The 20,162-nt window shown below is 38.1% G+C and overlaps 1 protein-coding gene across 2 annotated transcripts in view; it reads right to left on the bottom strand.

Annotated features, from left to right (window-relative positions):
* Positions 1-20,162, bottom strand: part of TRPC4 (transient receptor potential cation channel subfamily C member 4) — a 115,886-nt gene that overhangs the window by 9,656 nt on the left and 86,068 nt on the right. Inside the window, exons 5-7 of one of the 2 annotated variants that reach the window (XM_089899659.1) lie at positions 14,782-15,095; positions 7,513-7,708; positions 3,682-3,891 (exon numbers count right to left, since the gene is read on the bottom strand). In XM_089899659.1, coding sequence (XP_089755785.1) covers positions 3,682-3,891; positions 7,513-7,708; positions 14,782-15,095 — 720 coding nt within the window. The remainder of the gene's footprint in view (positions 1-3,681; positions 3,892-7,512; positions 7,709-14,781; positions 15,096-20,162) is intronic. The other variant, XM_022574682.3, reaches the window with a different exon arrangement.

Genomic DNA, 20,162 nt, shown 5'->3' with positions numbered 1-20,162 from the left:
ATTTTCATGATTTCGCAGAAACAAGGCATCTCTCCATCATGGGCTTGCTCCCGCAATAAAAGTGTTGTTCAATAAAGCATTTCTGCTTCATTTCTGCCTTCTCCCATAAAGCATTCCAAAGGAAAACTTAATTTACCTGGAATTCCCAGTCACCCATAAAAGGAAGTCCAAAGTTTAAAAAAAAAAAAAAGTTAATGAGTTTTCAGAGCTAGTTTTATCAGTTATTATCCATAAATCGCAAGATAAGATCACCAATGTTGGGCTCCCAGACTGTGGCCAATCAGTAACCCTGAGAGCAGTGGCTTCAGCTTTGCAGGGAGGGATCAACAGGGTAACATTCAGGCAGGTGCTGGTGACAAGAGTACGTGAAGCACAAGTGGGAAGGTTTAGAGAAAATGCCTCCAAGGAGGTATAAACTCTACCTCCAGGTCAGCTTTAATTTTCTTCTTCACAAATGTGAAGCAAGTTGGAATGAGAGCAGAAGGTAGGCCAGCCTGTTAGACAAGGGCTTTGGGATACAGGAATCTAAGAGGCAGTGGAAAACAGTGGTGGAATCTGCAAAAGCTGTTGAGAAGAATCAAAAGGTGGACACACAACATGGAGGGTATCGTTGCAAGGTCATCAGAGTTTTCAGGGAAACAAGAGAGGGCAACGAAACGCACATGGGATGGGGAAACAAAAGACCCGAGTTTTTCCCCAGCTCTGTCACCTAAAACACTGCACAAGGTAAACAAGCTCTTTTTTAAAGGAAATAGTTGAGCTAAATGATTTCTAAGGTCCCTTTGAAGTGTCATGGCGTCTTCTAAGCCGTGCCTTCGTTATACAAAGTGACTGCCAGTGGTACTTCAAAGTCACCTTTCAGTTAATGGATGTGTGTCTATCTCCTTGTCTTCATCTGTCTACATGATGAACTATCAGGTCGATTCACCAAATTGAAATGAATTCACAGCACTCACTTTTGGAATTATTTTCTCATTTGACTCCTCCATTAATATTACAAACTTCTTCTTAATATACTTTTTATTTATCTTACATTTTCTTTGCAAATAATACATATTATTTATTTCCATCTAAAACCTAAATGTATAAAACTCAAGTAAGGGTATGCATACCACAATATGTCCTTCTCATTCTGGAAATGCAGTCTAGGTAAAAGGTAAATGTACAGCACTGAGTTTGATTAGGTTGGTGCTTTACCCAAGCCTCCACTTGGCAGAGAAGAGGCAGGATTGAGAGTAGGAAGAGAATGGAGAAGAGAGAGGTGACTCACGATATTGATTTAGTTTGTCATAAATTCCCAAAGCATAAAAATATCCATTACCAAAGGTTAGTAAAATTCATATGGCTAGGGAAGAAGGAGTGATTTGAGGTCACAATTAATTGTGAATTACCTTTCTGTGCACCAGCTTGGATCAAAATATTCAAATTTAGAGACAGAGACATTAAAAAGAAACTTGTTTTTCTGACCAGGAATGTATAGAAAAGAAAGCTCTTTAAGTTATACCATTTACCCTTTGAATTACTGTCTTCATAGGAAAGCCCAAGTCAATGTTAAGCTCCTCTTTGCATGTAAGAAATGATGGTAATATACTCCTAAAAATATGTCAACAGTGGGAGGATTCTGGGGGACGGGAGAGAGAGTTGGAAGTCAAATTCTTAGAGTGGTCCTCCATTATTTTAGTGGCAGCACAGATGGCGCTCTTAAAATATTAGAGCAGGGCCCTATATTTTTTTTACAAGTTCCATGGCATCTTAAAACCCAAGATTCCTTCTGCTATTGCCTAAAATTAAAATATTAAAGACAAATTTCTTTTGCGTGTGGCTTTTATCTGGGTGCCCAGAAACTCTTTTTCAATTGAAATACTCCTATGAGAGAAAGCATAATAAGATAGTACTAATAATTAATATCTCTTCAAGGATTGATAAAATAAATTTCTTATGAATTTAAGAATAAGATGAGAGAAAGGACAAATATATTGTGATGTGGAAGGGAGTAAGCCAGAGTTCGGCATCTCTGCAATCTTTTCCCGTTTATCTCAAGGAAAACATGAATTAATTCTCACACCATTCTCATGGCCTCTTGCCTATAACTATACGGTAATGTTAAATATGTCATGTAACATGTATTATAGTAAGATGTTGTCATATCTGTGTCCCCCACGTTAAAAACAATACCCTCAAGGATGGAAACCATGCCTTCGTATATCTCCTCCCACCTCTAATTCCTAGCTCAGCTCCTGGCATGTGGAAAATGTACAGTAATTGCTTATTAAACCCAAATCATTATATTTATTTTATGAACATATTTTTTAAATAAATTGAACTTATTTTTTAAGAGGAAAATAAGACACTTGGAGTACAATAATTTTGCTGTAAGGTCAGTGATAAACTCTATAAATTAGTATGAGGATTGCAAGGTAAGGCTTCACCATAATCTGACTTCCATTTCTAAGATCAGATAGACACCCAATTTCCAAGTTCATGGAGTGACGGTTTCTAGGAAAGAATATAACTGCCTCTCCTAACCACACTCTGTTTGCTATACTCCCTTGCCAGTCAATTTCTCTTTAGAATTAGAATTGTTACAGAGATGACGGGACAATCAATGCCACTTTCAGGAGAGAAAGCCCCATCTGATGTTGATACAGTGCCTGGTGGGCAATGAAATTAATGAAAAAGAAGAATCACTAAGGGCATAACTAACAGTCATAAACTAAGTTAAATAAAATTAAAAATGAATTAATTTTTAATTAAATAACTGATATTACTTGATTCTAATATAAAGGCATATTAGAATACTTCCAAAGCAATTTCTCTGAGAAGGTCCAAGTGACTGATGAATGTTAGGGTATTAATTTCTAAAACATGAGAACTTTGAAAATTAGGAAATTGAGTGAGAAAGAAATGTAGAATGACAGGTCATTGGTTTGGCTGGAACAAAGCCTTAAATCCATGCCTTTTCTGTTGGAGTTGCTTGAACTCTTGCTTTCCAATATGAAAGAAATGTCCCAGGGAAGTATAATCTTCCAGTATAACAGGGGCATGGCTCTGAACAGTCCTAATAGTTTTTACAAACACAACTTCTTGGCGTTTAGTATAACTGGGAGTTAGAAGCAAAATGTTGAACAATTGAACATATTCTGAAATCACTGCGCTTGAACATGGCACAGCATTCTCAAGTTAGAATATTTGTTCAGTCACTGAATTGAGAAATTTTTCTCAAGCATTCTCCGCTCTGTGCGGGGGCCTAGGTTAGGCGCTAAGAACGTGAGGTATCTGAAGCAGATCCTTTCGCTTACAATCCAGAGACAGAAACAGACCATGAGTCAGTCATGCCACAGGTAACCTGAGGTTATAATTCTGAATAGAGCTAGAAATTAAGGTTCTAAGAGAGAATGTACTAGTTCTCCAAGCCTTGACTAGTGGGTTTGGAGAGGCCTATGTACAGTGTGGCTCCTATTAAAATAAGAGTGACCGCCCTCAGTGGAGGAAATGGGTTTGTGAAACCATAGTTAGCCATGGCTAAGCAGGCGGTTTCTTAGACACAGTAGCTGTGCAATAAATGTGCACCGAATGCACCCAGTGAGAACAAAAAGAATAAAATGCAAATGTATTCAATAAGGAATACAAACATACTCAAGCACACATTTAAAAAAAACCCAAACAAACAGTAATACCAACATGCTGTGTCCTTACCCCTATTGTTCCAAAACTTTCTGGCTTTCTTCTCATCTTTTTCTTGCACAGGTGTGTCCATATCCATTTGATCAGGTACCAGAGAGACTTGGGGCTTGGGATGACATTGAAGGGAGTAGGCAGGGTACCTCCTTCTTCAAAATAACTCATCCAAAGCTTTGTCCGAGCAAATTTCCATTCTATATCTGCATGGTCCTGAACAGGAAAACACGACAAGTGCTGACAGGTTTCTTAATTAATAAGGTGAGATAAACCTCACAGAGAGCCTGTAACCTGACTCTGAGTGGCTCTTGGAACGTTAATTAAATTGCCTGTAAAAGCAACACTGACTCCCAGAGATGGTCACCTAAATTCAGACAGTGGCTTAGCATGGAAAGGAGTCACAACTCTCTTGTCAGTTTTCATCCTTCCCACTTGCAGGAAACAGACATTTACAATGAATCCATGTTAAAGAGACTGCAGAGATTGGTTATGACTTGAAGATGACTCTTCATTTACTGCACTGTAGGCTTACATTAGCTCAGTTTCATTAGATTCTGGCCACAAGCAGGGCTTTAGGTCTTACCAAAGGCCTTGAAACCCTGCCTAGGTAGGTGCCCATGGCTCATACTTCTGGCATTTCCAGTAAAAGTCTTACTTGATATGTTTCCATTTGAATAAACCTTGTGCACCTTTAGGCAACAGGCATAAACTCAGAGAGAAGTTCCTCTAAGAAATGTACAGTAGGGTATCTGACACAGCACTGAACCCTCACGTAACCTTGGCCAAATGGTACCAGGTGAGAGTATGGCTAGGGGTTGCCCACAGGCCTGAGGCATCCCCCTAATTATTTATTAATAATTCTGTGTTGTTTTAATCTCCTGGAAAAACTAAGGAACATTTGTGGCAATTAGATATGGGGCAGCCAGTCTCTTCTTAAATTAGCCACAAATCTTATTTAAGCAGAAAATCTGGGAAGTAGGAGGTGGTAGAAACTAGGCGTACATACAAATTCAAAATAGTTCATTTTAACCCATTAATATTATAAAAAAACTCGAGTTTTAGAGTAGGAGAAATCAGAGTATACTTCATTCTAATCTTCCTAAATTGCTGTGTGCTGATGAATGCATATGTTGTTTATACATTCTACTCTGAATAATACGGATTTTAGTCTAGACGCTGGACAGCTCGTGCTTTCAACAGAAGTCACTGTATCTAGAAAATGCATGGTCTTCATTTTTGCTTACCAAACGATCGATAGATGGACGTACAGAAGCTACAGCTTCCCCTTGTGTCTCCTCTCCCATTTCTGCTTCCTTCCCTATCTTTCTTCCTAAACAAGCTTATAGATTCTGCATTAATGAAGGAAAGCAGATGTTGTTTGCTGCCGCCACAGAGAATGGGACTGAGTAGAACTGGCTTCAGGTAATAAAAAGGCAGCCCCGCAGGTGAAGTGTTGGCCTGTGAGTAGCTTCTGCTCTTTCTCATTCTCAGGGAGTCACAAGTTGAGGATTATCCTGACCTCAGTATGTTCTCTTACTGCTGTCACAAAGCAGACTCTTCCTTTGGGATTCTGAAAGGGTCTATAACAACATCTACAGTGGTTAGAAAAAATGAAGGTGAAAAGTTCCCGGCTGGGGCTTCCCTGGTGGCGCAGTGGTTGAGAGTCCGCCTGCCGATGCGGCGGACACGGGTTCGTGCCCTGGTCCAGGAAGATCCCACATGCCGCGGAGCGGCTGGGCCCGTGAGCCATGGCCGCTGAGCCTGCGCGCCCGGAGCCTGTGCTCCGCAACGGGAGAGGCCACAGCAGTGAGAGGCCCGCGTACTGCAAAAAAAAAAAAGTTCCAGGCTGGTGATAACTATAATCACCTCTGCTACCCATCTTCTAACTCTTAGTTAATGTTTAAAGCTTAGCTTAGGTATTTCCTCTCTTAGGAGCCAGCCCTGACTCTCATCTATCTCAGCTGTCTCCTCTCCCCAGCCCATGTTACAGTCCTCTTTTCTGTGCTTTTATCACATTCTCCAATTCCTTTTCTCAATATTGAAATTATTTATTGAATTTTTGTCCATCCTATATTATTTTTTCTCGAGGGCAGGGACTTCATTATACTGGGTATCCCTAAAATCAAGCGTATGTCTGGCATATACTAGGTGCACAATAAATATTTGATCTATGAACAAAAGAGTGAGTGAGAAGGAGGCTTTGAACATGGTCTGCATGATCGCTTTTGCCTTTCAACTGTTACATTTTCTTCTTCTTTCATGCTTTATCCTAGAGCTCTGACTTAAGGGTAGCAGGACAAAAAGAGAGAGACCTCAGGGTAAATTTTGCTATTGTGGCACAGGTGAAAATCAAATACTTGGCATGTTCATGCTCCAAGGAGGCATCACATGCAGGATGTTGGGGGTACACCTGTCTCTCAAGTAGCTTTAGAGTTTGGGCTAAACAAGAATAGAAATTTGAAGATCGTTCTCATTTCTACAAGTCACCTAGAAAGACACACCCCACACAGGAGCAAAAAGAAAATATTACACGGTTCCTGAATAACGTTCTCTTCTTGATGAAATTGATACATTTAATGTTTTATAGGATCCAAATTGTATATACAATTTCTCTGTGTATAGCTTGATAATTAGAGGCTTTCTAATATTTTTGGAAGGGTGGTCTGGAAAATAGAATCCACATTTAGCAAATGTGTTGACTACAGGAACACAGAACTTCTGAAACAAATATACATATATATTTCTGGACTATCTAAAAAGCTTAAGATTTGTGAGATGCTTAAGTGAAGTTCCACAAATTCAGATATTCACCCGCAACTCCTAGGACCTAAGTATATTTAGTGGGAATACTCTAGTCTTGGAATCAGTAAATAAAAATCGTTTCTTCTTATATTTCATGCAGCTTTTCATCTGTGACAGGTGTCTTGCTTCCATAAAGACAGTATAATTAAAATTAGGAGTGCCGCTTCTCAAAATAACAATAATAACACCCCAGAGGATTAGCAATAGATCCAAAGATGCAATATAATTGCAGTTATTTATGGAGTAAATGGGCAGCCTGTAATTATTCTTATAAAAAGCTACTTGTCTAAAGTATACATAAGAAAGACTTAAGAAATATATTTCATTCCAGTATGGGTTTGCTTTGTCACTATTGCTAATGGCCATAGACACAGATCACTAGTAAGCAAGTTGTAGGGGGTAAAGGACTTCGCCATTCTTGTTCATTGCCATATTTCTAGTTCTTAGGACAGTACCTGGCAACAGAGTAAGCACTTAATAAGAATTTATTGAATGAATGAATAAATAAGCTAAGTTGTTTGGATTCTAGAGTTTCAAATAAACACATATGGTACTGTATATTCTGCTACAGCATTCAGGGTTACTCCTCTCTGACTTTTGTGTGGGCTTTAAGAAACTGAAAATCCTGTGCTTTTTCACTGTGACTCCTCTCTGGGCTAGCTCTTGTATCTTGCCAAGCTAGCATGAGTTTGCTTATATCAAGATTGTAGATTAGATGGTCAGAGACAATGTAAAACCCAAAGGGCACTTCCTAGAGATGAGCTGCCTGTTCATAATCCATACCTCACCTGCTGTCTGACACAGCCAGTGACCGCCTGGTGGGATAGATTTAGTATAATCATCTGTAATATGAAAAGACTAAAATAGTATGTAGCCAAGTAGGGTAACAGTGCTGAGAAATACCAAATTAGCCACTTACATTATAATTCCGATTCGTCTTATCAACAGCAATTATAGATTGTATTTCCTATGGTAACAGGATGGAGTATAGCTAGGAACGACACATTCTAGGGGGGAAGTTATTCAACTTACAGCAATAAGTTGGTAAGAATTATTCATCATAGCTATTAACATGTTAAGTAGGACAACCAGAGAGATGATGTTGTATGTCCCAAACATGGTGGCACCAACAAACTCGGTGAATTCATGCTGCGCTTTGACATTGGTCACATATAAGTTGATGAGCCCAAATATTGACCAAAACAGGGACTGGAGTGTCTCAAATAACCTAGAATAAAGGTAAAATGACATTAATGGCTACATTAATAGAACCATTATACAATAAGATAGAATGATAGAACATGATTACTATGAGGTTATAGTTGATTAATTTAAAAATAAACTTAATTAAAAAAAATTAAAGAAAATTGTTTCCTTGTACTAGCACAAATGTGTACTTAATTTTCTCAAGAGCTTTGAAAACTATTTAGTTTCCTGGCCAGCGATGACAAATCGGACCCACAGCATGTTTTTGTATAGTCATCGAGCTAAGAATGGGTTTTACTTTTTCAAAGGGTCGGAAAATAAAAAAGAAGAGTGATGTTTTGTGACATGTGAAAATTATCTAAATTCATATTTCAACGCACATAAAGTTTTATTGACCTACAGCCATGCCAGTTCACTTATACACTGTCCGGTTTCCTTCGTGTTACAATGGCAGCGCTGAGTAGTTGCAACACAGAACATACGGCCCACAAAGCCCAGCACATTTGCTACCCGTCCTTTTCATAACAAGTTTGCAAACCTGTGTCCCAGGGCACCGAGTGACAGTTAAGAAAGAATAAATCTGCAGGCTTAGTCTTTAAAAAATGTAAGTTCTTTTACCTGATTTTCCTTTTTGATTATAGAAGGATTAAAAATAATGTTATCATTATGGATCTCCACATTTACAATTAAAATTGCAGAGTGAATCCTGTATGATAACAAAATGTCTCAGAATGCTCAGATAATAAGATTTGCTATTTTTTATATATCAGGGAACATTTTCTTCATTACTTAACTTACTCCAAAAATGGAATAAGATGAAGAGTGTCTGAACCCAAATGAAGAATTGTTTCAGTAGGACCATGATAACACCTTAATGTAATAAAAAGACAATGGAACTCTTATATTCTTTGAGAAATGGTTTAAAAAATACTGTATTTAAATTATGTTGTGAAAACAAAAGCAAAAAGTATCTTATACGTGGCATGACGACTAAGGAGGTGGGATTTCAGTGGTCAAGTGCCCCAAGGAGAGCAAATTCATATGAGGCCAGTGGACAGTGGTATGACCTGATGTGAAAAGATGAGCTTAAACTATCAGATTTCCTCTCTGTGAAAGTTTGCCTTAGAAATATCAAGAGAATGAGGTAGTTGTTAAAAAGTACCGAAATGACAGGAGTTATGATGTAGAATTAGGATCACTGGAATTATGAGAAGCCAAAGGTTTGAGACAGCACAAGCTAAGAAACGGAGAATTGAGAATAAATAAGCCAGATAATAAGTAAACCTTGAAGGGAATACACATGGAGTAGCTAAGTCATGTTAATATCGGTTCTCAGAGGAAAAAAAGTCCCATGGTCCAGCTCTACATCAACTGCTGCTCTTCTCGAAGCCAGGTCTTGCTCTAGGCTCTGTCCTTGCTAAGATCAACCCTTGCTCAGAGAATCAAAGGGCTGGATTCTTGTACCAAACTCCTGTTACTTGAAACAATCCATGAATTTCTGATCAGTATGACAAGGAGAATCTAACTAAGGATGCCTTAATTGGTGTTCAGGATTTCTTTTCTTAAATTAATTGGGTTTTTTTTTAAGTAAGCCATTTCATATTTTTAATTGTATAATAAAATTTTAATTATAGAATATGAAATGTAATGGTTTCTTTACTGAATTATTTTGCTAGGGCTGTTCAACTCTCAATGGGGCAAATTATCATAAAGGTTTCAATGTGATCAACCTCAATCAGACCTTGACTTGCCGGCAGGGATGTACTTTGTGAAGAGTTCACCGTATATTCTTAAAGGACAACCAGATGTCAGATTCTAACAATATCAGGGAAAGTTTAATATAATTCATTGGCCTCAGACAAAGGTCACTAGAAGGTATTCTTTGAAAACTTTCTCAGAAAAAAAGTAAATTTGACCCAAGGCCATGAGTTCTTTATTGTCAGTAGCTTTAGGGAGAATTTCTAAGATTAATGACAGTGTCATTGGATTCAATGTGAAATGATTTTGTTCTTCCTTTCTAAATAGTGTATATTCTCACTGTGAATATACAAATATAATTCAACAGGTTTTTCCCTGACCTCAATAGCAGTTCAGAGAGAGAGTAGAAGTTACATGAGTGATATAATAAATTATATAAAATGTTGCCACATAAATCCCATAACAGTTACTTTTCTAAATGTTCAAATAAAAAAGTGATGTAGAGTAAATGGATTGTTATGGTTGAATAATTCTGATTTTCTTCTACCTAAATAAGAAATACTTATCATTAGGATATTAGCAGACCCTTTGGCAAAACATTTATTTGCATATTTAATTAAAATTTGAAAATAAGAAAATTCAAAACAAGATGACATTTTATGATTAACTCTGAATTTCATTCTTATTTTTATTTTCTTTTCATTTTTTCAGTTGAATGAATCAGAAGTAAGATTTTCAGAATAGTTCCACTTAACCAAAATATATTTACTTTTAGATGAATCAAGACCCTGTTATCAGGACACTGGTGTTTCTTAGCTAATTATTCTATTATTACATGGCTTAAAAAATCAATATGTTAATATTTCAAAGCCATTGTTTCTAAAACTGTTTTCATAATTATCGAAAACAACATTGCCCATAGATTGAAGGGCCGTTAGCATTAGCTGCATCACATTTTAGATTAACGTTATGTGGCAACTATTTTCCTAATTCTATGGAAAGATAAGGACAGAGAGCTTTCCAGGATAATGGCACCCTTAATTAAATCACACTTTGCATAGAATCTTGGTTAGAGACTAAGACCTGGCAACTTCTACAGCGTTGTCATCCTAAAGATGTCTCTTGTTTCTTGAGGCTATTTTTCAATTTCTACTTTTAAAAATGAGCTTATTCCCCAGTTAAATACTTACAACTACAGAAAGAGAACAGGTGAAAAGGTCATGTATTTCACAGTTGTGTTTTCCTCTATCCTTTGAGATGAAATCGATGAGGAAACATAAGTTAATACAAGAGATCTGACTGTTTTATTCTGAGTTTATAAGGAATTAAGAATATTAAAACAAAGTATGACTTCAGCTGGCCAGTTTCAATTATCAGAAATACAGCTCCAATCAAGGTAAAAGGCATTTTCTTAATGAGAAAATATCTATCACAAGGTCCATGCCTCTGTATTCATAAGAGAGCCCCTTACCCAGAGACTATTGGTTTAAAATTCTATGCAGAATAATTTCAGTGATTAAATATTTGGTTTCTTTTAGTAACATGTAGTTCTTCCCATGTCAAAGAGAAAACAACCTGGAAGCATTAAAGGGGCAGGAAGAAGTGTCCACTTGCTGGTGGGAAAATGCACAGAGAGACATAGAAGACAGATCACAGTCTGTTCCCACTGGGAGCTCACAGTCAGGAAGGGATCAGGAAGGCATCTTGGAAAACGTACATCTGAGATAAGTTTTGGGACACAAAATTGAACTTTTCCAAGTGAGAGGGCAGAACAAGAGCATTCTGGGATGAGAGAAGAATAGGACATATTTAGGGATTGATAACCTATTAGAAAACGTTGAAGAATAAAGTGTTATTGGGGAATGGAGAAAGATGAAGCTAAAAAAGCAAGCAAGGGGCAGATCATTGAAGGACCTGGTATGTCAAGCTAAGAAATTTGACTGTATCCAATAAGGAACAAGAAACCATTTAGGTATTTTAAATGGAGGAGTGTCAAGACTTTGGCTTAGAAAGATCATTCAGGCAACAGGATGGAAGACATATCAAGGAAGGCAGGGACCAGGGGCAGAGGGCCTTAGATTTAGGCAGGGTCAGCGAGCAAGGGAGGATGGCCCCGAGACAATAAAGAGCCGTAGTAGACATTTATTGACTGACTGCACGTGGAGGGGGTGGGGGGAAAGAGGGATCTTGTATAAAACACAAGTTTTTGATTTAAGTATCTGAATGGGTTGTGGCAGCATTGACTAAGAAAGGGATTGGAGGAGGAGGAATTTAAAAAGTTGTGAAAGAGACTCTGATGAGTTTTCTCTGATTGGGTTTAAATGTTTAGGAGATTTGCCTGGAGAGGCATTCGAAAGACAGTTGGACTTACAGATCTTGGGGAGAGAGGCCGATGCTAGTGATATAAATTGAATATAGGAGTCATCTCTTAGACATCTTGGATAGGGCCAAATCCATCAGATGAGTTTTCACAGAGATATTGGAACAGGGCCAGAGGATAGTTACTAAGGCAGATCACTATTTAAAAGCAATCACTGAAATATAATTATTAGAGAACCATGAGAAAGATTAGAAAAGTAAGAGATAAAGTATTAAAACATAGTAATATTAAAAGTAAAGGAGGGGGCTTCCCTGGTGGCGCAGTGGTTGGGAGTCTGCCTGCCGATGCAGGGGACTGGGGTTCGTTCCCCGGTCTGGGAAGATCCCATATGCTGCGGAGCGGCTGGGCCCGTGAGCCATGGCCGCTGAGCCTGCGCGTCCGGGGCAAAAAAAAAAAAAAAAAAAAAAAAAAAAAAAAAGTAAAGGAGGGCAAGATTTTAAAAATGAAGGTGTTAAACAGGGTCAAATTATACAGTTTAAATAGGATACAAAGAGATAAATGTCCATTGACAGTAGTGATATGGAGCCTCCAGCTATTTTCTAGAGCAACAACAAGGTATCTTGTTCAGGCTTCTTTTCAGGGTTGCTTGGATGAGAGGAAGGAGAGAGACAGGAGTAGCAGCCAATGAGAAACAGAGTTCAGAGTTTCAGCATACATTTGTGCCCAGACTGGAAGGAGTTATAGGGAGGAGCCATGTGAAGACAGGTAAGGAAACACTAGATACTACTACTAATAAAAAGAAGTGCAGTGGATAACATTTTTTATCACATTATATGACAAGCACTGTATTAGGTACTTTACATTAATTCTTTTTTTAATTTTCATAGGGAAGACATGAGATGGGGTAATAAAAAGAAAAGGTTGAAATTTGTGGAAGTTACAGAGTTATAAAAAGAAGAAGATATAGTTATAACTGCAAGCAACAAGTCGTACTAGCAGTTACTCTTTGTGAGTAACTTTGAACAAAAACAATTTGTTGCTTGCAGGTTTACATTCCATTATCTGGAAGAGAATTCAAGTGGAACACCTGGTTTATTTGCACTGAATGATTTGGACCCATAATATTGGAGTGATATGCAGTTATCTGTTGCTTTTCATGGTAATAGAGAAAACCATTGGTAAGGATACAGTAAAAGAATACATAATCCAAGCAATTCAACGTGTTTGCTTTTAGAATAAAATTTATATTAAATATTTTGCATCAGATTCTCTAGCCATATTCTTTTGAGACAGATGTTAAAATTAGCTCACCATATGTCAGCATTTACCACAAAACCAGTAACAGGACAAGGGGCTTCCTGAGAATCTCACACATCATAAATTAGGATGGGGTTAGGTAGAACCTTGTTAACTACAGATGAATCATATGTCTGAGAAGGGGTTGGGGCTTGGAACCTGAGCTGTTCCCTGAATTAAAGAAGACCTGAGGAGGGAACTCAGTTCTAGGGGCCCTGTGGAAGTTCTCTGGAAGACAAAGCATGATCAGAAGGGTGTGACCACAAATGTCAACAGGGCGGTCTTGGCAGGTAGTTGCACCAGGGCACATAGTACAAAGTAACGAGGGAGTTGTGAAAGATGGAGCATGCCACGTGGCTGTCCGTCAGAAATCCAGGAGGCCAGTCAGCAGACAGGCACCATCCAGGAACTTTGTTAGAGGCAGAATTTGAGTCTAAGAAGGGGGAGGTTGGTGGGATCTTCTACTGTGCATCCCTAGTCCCCGTTGCCAGGAGCAAATTGCCAAGTCAAGGATCACAAGCGAGTGGGGAAAGGCAAGTGCTGATATCAAAACTGAGACACAATCCAAGGCTATTCCTCACCAGGCTATTGCTGCAAGGGATTTCACTGAATCCCTCCTGAACTGGGTGAGAAAAGAGCATGAGGAAGATGACAAGGCTGGGTGAACTGGTCGGGCTGGAGAACTGCTCAAGTCCAGGAGAATAAAGGGGCTGGAGCAAGGGATAAAGTGACAAGGAGAAGCTGGGATGACTTTTTGTTTTCTTTATGATTCACGGTTTGTATCAAATCGATTTCTGAATGGATTTGAGGCAGCTAAGGTTCCGATGAAAACTTACGTGCAAATAATCAGATGTTAATGAAGTTAAATGGGGTTTTAAATACTGGGATCAAAGGGAAAACAGATACAGAATTGAGCCAACAAGATTATTTTAACCAAAAGTGATTTAGTTTACAGGACGTTATTGATTTCCTCCCTCTGGAGGAACTACTGTACTCTCTCAGATTTCATAAAGTTCTAGAAGGGCTGATGAACGGCCAGCCGACTTTCAGAGTCATCTACACAAACACTGTGTGTTCACACGTGGTTACTGTGGAGAGGAAAATCACCTCACTTCTTAATTCACCTGCCAATTCACTGTTTATCATAGTGGGAAGGAAATGGACACAGGCAAGTAGAGGGGTTTTGTATCAGAACTGTGTGAGCACGAAACACCATGGCCATGAACCTGGGCTGTCGGCGTGCCCGACTGTGAGAATTACCAGAGCTTGACACCGAACAAGACCTGATACTCCTCAGCTGTAGGGGCACAGAGGGTTATATGTGCATCATAATCACGGCTTAGGTTAGCCTGAGGTCTCTATTTTGGACTATTTCTCCATGCTTAGAGTTTTGCGTAGGGAACCCGAGAATAAAAGAGACATGTGAAGGAACTTTAGTATCTGGAAAACACCTAAGCAAAGATTGAAAAGCATTTGGATTTTCTTCCATGATTGGTTTTCCATATATTCTATCTCTTACTGTGCTTGTAAGCTATCACTAGGCACAAATTTCTTTCTATTCCACATTTTAAAACAGTATACATAACTGCCTTTTATAGGAGGTCATTTAGAAAGAAAAGACCATTTTACTAAAACTTAAAATAAATGTACTGGATATTTCTGTTTTCCACACTAAGCACAATTTTTCTTTGCAACCACTTGTCACGGTTCAAATTTGAAATGTAATACCCTCTATATTCTGCCCAACGTTCCCAATAGAAAAAAAAGTCTGCGAGACTTACGTTGAAAATGCATTATTCTGCTTTTCACATCGTATGCCTTTGCAGCTTAACCCTTTTGTTTCTTCGTAATAGAAGTACAATTGATTTAGGCCATTGGCAAATGCTAGCAACACAAGGCAGTAGATGAATAGAAACTTCAAAATGTCCAGGAGCATTCTTCCCAGAGATATTTGCAGAGGCCCCAGGTGAGAATTTGCAGTAAACAGTGAGATCAGTCGCAGGGAACTGAATATATTTGCAATAGCAAATAAAGCTTCAGCCACCAGCGTGGGATGCCACATGTCCCAAGACTCTCGTGGATTAAGAGCACTGTACTGGAGAGAAGAGAGACAAAGGGGAATAAACTATGAAACAAACACATACATATAAATATGTCAGTCTCGGGACAGGATGATTTTTCAGACAGCTTCGGCACCACGGCAGCCTACTGGCAGGAAGCTGATGTTCTCCATGATGGTGGCAGCAATTCTAATCTACAGAAAAATAAGAATTTCCTAAAGGAATTTATAATTGTTGAGCTTCAATCAAAGTGACCTCCCGGATCTGTCCTTGTCATTTGTAGTATTTGCTAACCTGTGAATTACATCTGTCCTGGATCTTTCCAATGGGACTTTTAAAAAAGAAAAGGAAAATGTTACATAAGAAAAGATAGACTGTTTTATCTTGGGAAAAAATGGTGATTTCATAATTAGAACAAAGAAAACTACATTTTAAAGGAAAACTGCTACATTTTGAACAAAATCAATGGCTTTGCTTACTATGTTTGACACATTTGCCTATTCTAGAGGAATGTATGCTGGATACAAATTACATATAAATGAATGGAAGTAGTGGTCTGTTGCCTTGGATATAGTAATGACTAACGTGGGTATGACGATTAATATTTTGTATCTGTTATATCCTAAATGTACATAAAACCTAAACTGGAAATCATCCTAGCAGTCAATGACTTGCTAATTTTTAATATTTCATGTGTAGAAAGTGTGATATTTGTCTGAACATTCCCTAATTAGATAAAATATGTGATTTGAGAAAAATATTTGCTACATTAAACTTTGACCAGCAATTATTTTAAAAGTATGATTTAATTAAAATGTCAGCTTTGAACTATCTTGATACTGGGCTATATAAAGAGCACAGTGAAATTTATCCCTTGTAGTCTTGAGGTAAATCTGTACCCCTACAAGAAAAAAGGTCAAATACACTCTTTGAAATATTACATTGTGAACATCTATTATTACACCTGTATAAGAACTGAACAAGTTAAATTCTCTTCTTCATATACATCACTAAAAATACATCTAGACAATTGCACTTTTTTCCTAATGATCATGTAGGGAAAAGAAATTTACTTCTGTATGAGTCTCTCAGAATATTTCCATTCTTTTTATATTGCATTTTATACCAAAGACCTTTACAAATGTTAATTAAGTCTCTTGAAGCTAATAGATGGTATTTTTAAAATCTCCTTGCGGAGAAAATACATCACAAGCTCTTGATTTTGTTCAACACTCAGACTCCTGCTTGAGTGACAATTTAAAACAATCAAGTTTGAACTAGAAGGAAATTATTTTCTATTTTTGAATCCTCGTAACCGTTCTTGAACATTCCCCTGCGCAGCTTCAGCATAAAATAGCTAATGATTGAAGATACAGAAAAAATTTTTAATTTAAGATTTTTATTCATTATAATGAGTATCGGAGTGACAGGTTGTGGTATCAAACACCACCTAAATCTCTCCACTCCCCTCCCCCGGTATATTATGCCACCTTTTCCTTCAAAGATTACGATAACATTCACCTTCCTTTTTTCACTTCTCTTGAAAGACACACATATTTTAGTAGAGAGTATTTACCCTTCTGTTGATGGCTAATTACATATTTCTCCTCTCTGTCTGTCTCTTTCTCTCTTTCTTACTTAATATGGCTTAGGACCATATCTCAAAATGTACAAAACACTAAACAGTAAGCATTCTTAAGGATGTAATCGTTTTCTTGGAATTTCTCACCACATTTAACACAATGTCCTGCGTGTAACAGGTGCTCAAGAGACATTTTATCCCATCAAGTATTCATGCATAGTCCAGTGAGGATGACAGGGACAGCTAATTATAATAAAAATGCTCTAAGAGATTAACACAAACTGCTGTGGGAATAGAGAAGAGAAAGTGATACAGTCTGTCTGGGGCTGCTGGGGCCGGCAATGAATAGAGATTACATGCTGTTCAAGCTCTAAGGGTCCCTCGATGTTATTGAATCTGGTGGAGATGCTGTTCCTTGTTCTACTTCTCACAGCCAGTTTGCGGTAGTTGGATGTAGAATCCATCGTCACGTGGTCACTGACCCCAGCTCTACTTTTGACTTACTAAACTTTAGAACCCTTCTTAGCAACTGCTCTCAGCTGGAACTTGCAAAATCATAAGAGGAACATTTCCCATTTTACAAATCAGAGATGCTAGTTTCTGCCCCGGCATAATTACCCAAGACCGTTTCAGAGTCCAGCACTTCTGGTAATTGTTGGGAAACAATGCTATGTGAATATGTTCACACATCTATGCATGGCCGGGGCTTACTGAGAAATATATTGTATTGGGGTTAAAGGATGTTTGAATGGCAAATGAGTCTTGGAAATTAAAGATAGAGACCTCCTGAGAGATTTAGAAATATCTCCCCTGGAGCCATCTGCTTACAGTCTAAGGATAATAATTCTAAGGGGCCTTTGCCTCCCCAGAGAGAATTTGTTTTCTTTAGAAAGTTAAGGTCTTTCTCTTTTCTTCTCCAGGGGGAAGATGGGCAGCGGGCACAGCTGCACTATATAAGCTCTGAGATGCATCATTTCCCAGTTCCTCTCCTGTGGTACAAACTCATGGATGTGAAGGGCACATCTGGCTCTCATCGGTCGCCCTCTGGAGGCTTGGAGCACAGGGATCCAATGCCAAGATTCTCATGTAAGTAAATAATTTGTCTGTTCTCTGACCCAGAAACCTTGTTTCCTGTTAATCAATGGAGATATGAACCTTTAGAAATTATCTCTTGATTACACTCTTTTAACTTTACTTTTTAATTTTTCTTCTACCATTCACATCTATGTATATTTAGCTTAGGTTTTTAAATATAGGCATTATTTTACAAAAGGAATTCTAAAAATTCTTACATACCATACTGTTCTGTGAATTTGTAGAGAAAAATGGTAATTCTTCAGTGATTAAATGTATTTCCCACAGCTATCGTTAGAACTGAAAAGATTAGCTCTAATTTTAAAGTTTTCTTTGGCTCTATTTTCTAAAAACTATTCGCAAAATCTATATTCATGTTTCATCTTTGCATGTTTGCCTCAAGCCATAGTGATGGTTCTTCTCAGTATCCTTTGCAGGCCCTTCTTCCTCACTTTCCCCTTAAACGTTGACTTTGCTTTTCAAACTCCTTCTCTTCTCATTCTGTCTATTCTCCCTGGATGTTGCCTGTGATTTCAACTGTCATTTACATGCTGGTGACTCCCGATTCCACATCCCCAGCCCAGAAATCGCACCTTTACAATCATAGTTTATATTCTCCTGCCTCTTGACTTCTCCTCTTAGAAATCTCACAGGTGTCTCCAACTTACAGGCCAGAATTGAAACACATCATGTTTTCATCCTCAAGCTCCTTCTCAGTTTATGCTTTCTCGTCTCAGTGAACGGCAGCCAGTCACCCAAGGCAGCATTTGATTTGATCTGATAGTCTTCCAAACTTGCAGCCTCTAAAACTGAAATCTTAGACGTGCTGCTCACTGCTCTACATTGGTATTCTCATTGTTAAAAAAGTTCCTCTATTTCCCACAGAAATTATTATAATAGCCTCCCAACTCTTCTCCCTGCCTTGAACCTTGTCCCTACTTTCCTCTAGAATCATCTTTTAAAAGGGTCCATCAGATCATCTCACATCTTGCTTAATGTTCTCCGATGACTGCAATGTCCTCGGGATGAAATTCCGATTTCCCAGCCTGTCACATGAAGCCTCGAGAATCTAGGTCTTGACTTTCTCTTGAGATTGACCTGCCACTTATGCCCAATTAGGTACTTACTACTCTGGCTCAGACCTTTAGTGCTAGCAATTCCCCAAGTTACCCTCACATTCTCATCAAAATGCCTTTCTATGAATACTGGACCCTTTGTTTAGAATGGATTTAAATTCGAATCATTTTGATTCTTTGGCTATTATTCAGTTATGAAATATGTGTTGAGTGCCTACTCTGTGTCAGGATCTAACTTCAGGGTTCACAGTGGTAGTCAAACAAGACATCATTCATGCCATGCAGGCTTACAATATAGTGAAGAAGACAGACATTAAATAAGTAATGCCACTCTTTCCCTTGAGAAGTACTCTCAGACCACAGATGTGTAGACACCAGGATCCCGCTGACCAAAGCTGGTAGTTCCATGTTAGACAGAGGTCAAGAGCTATGTACACACCTATAGCCCTTCGAGGACCAGCAGTTCCTGCCCTCTTATTTCTCTCAAAAATCTGCTTTCTAGTATAAACCTACCATAGTTTGGCTTTGTCTTAAGCCTTCATTTCTATTTAGATTCTAAGAGACTTGGTCCTGTGCAGACCTATGAAATAGAATATTTACCATTGAATCACTTGTCAGATTTCCATGCAGGGAGCTTTGTCTAATGCATTTTTGGTACTGGACATCTAGTATAGTGCTTTATATATGATAGAAGCTCAAAAAGCATTCTAGGGTGAAGAATCATAGCCACATTCCAAAGCATGGTTGTTAGAAAATATGGATGATTTGCGGAAATGTGAGTATCTTAATATAGTTGGAATACGGAGGGTTTGGGAATAGTGATAACTCTGAAAGAAAGATGAAACCAGGTCATGAAGCCCTTAGCAGGAGTGTTAGGAGAGGAAAATGGATTGCAGCATAATATTGGATCATAAGCTTCTTGAATATAGGAAAAGTTCATTTTTATATTCTCTATAGTCCAATGCACACTTATAAAAGTCAAGTAATCAATCAAAATGGGTAATAATTAATTTAATGCGAAATGAAAACATTTGTCATGCAGAATTAAATAGAAAATGTATGCTGGTTTTAATGTCTGATTTATAAGGTGAAAACCTTTCCCTTTCTATAAGTTGGTTAGATAATTAAGTAGTGAAAGACAGTAGGAAGGCATATGATTTTCTCCTGTGGTGGATGATACTAGATTAAATAACTTGGATTTAAATATCTACAGCTCTCTGTCATAAAACTAAAGAATGTTTAGAAAAGTTAAAAAAAAAAAAGAAAAGTTCATAATTTGGAGAGTTCACTACAGTTATAGCATCTGTGAAACGGAAACATTTGCCTTCTTTCTAACTGATAAGAAGAGGGATCGGTGAGATAAATACTTA

Source organism: Delphinapterus leucas, chromosome 18 (genome assembly GCF_059928025.1).
Source record: "Delphinapterus leucas isolate spDelLeu-1000000601 "Yukka" chromosome 18, BTC_Dleu_Yukka2, whole genome shotgun sequence".
NCBI classification, from domain to species: domain Eukaryota; kingdom Metazoa; phylum Chordata; class Mammalia; order Artiodactyla; family Monodontidae; genus Delphinapterus; species Delphinapterus leucas.
The sequence above is the reverse complement of the archived record's forward strand: the minus strand, read 5'-3'. Positions and strand labels throughout refer to the sequence as shown.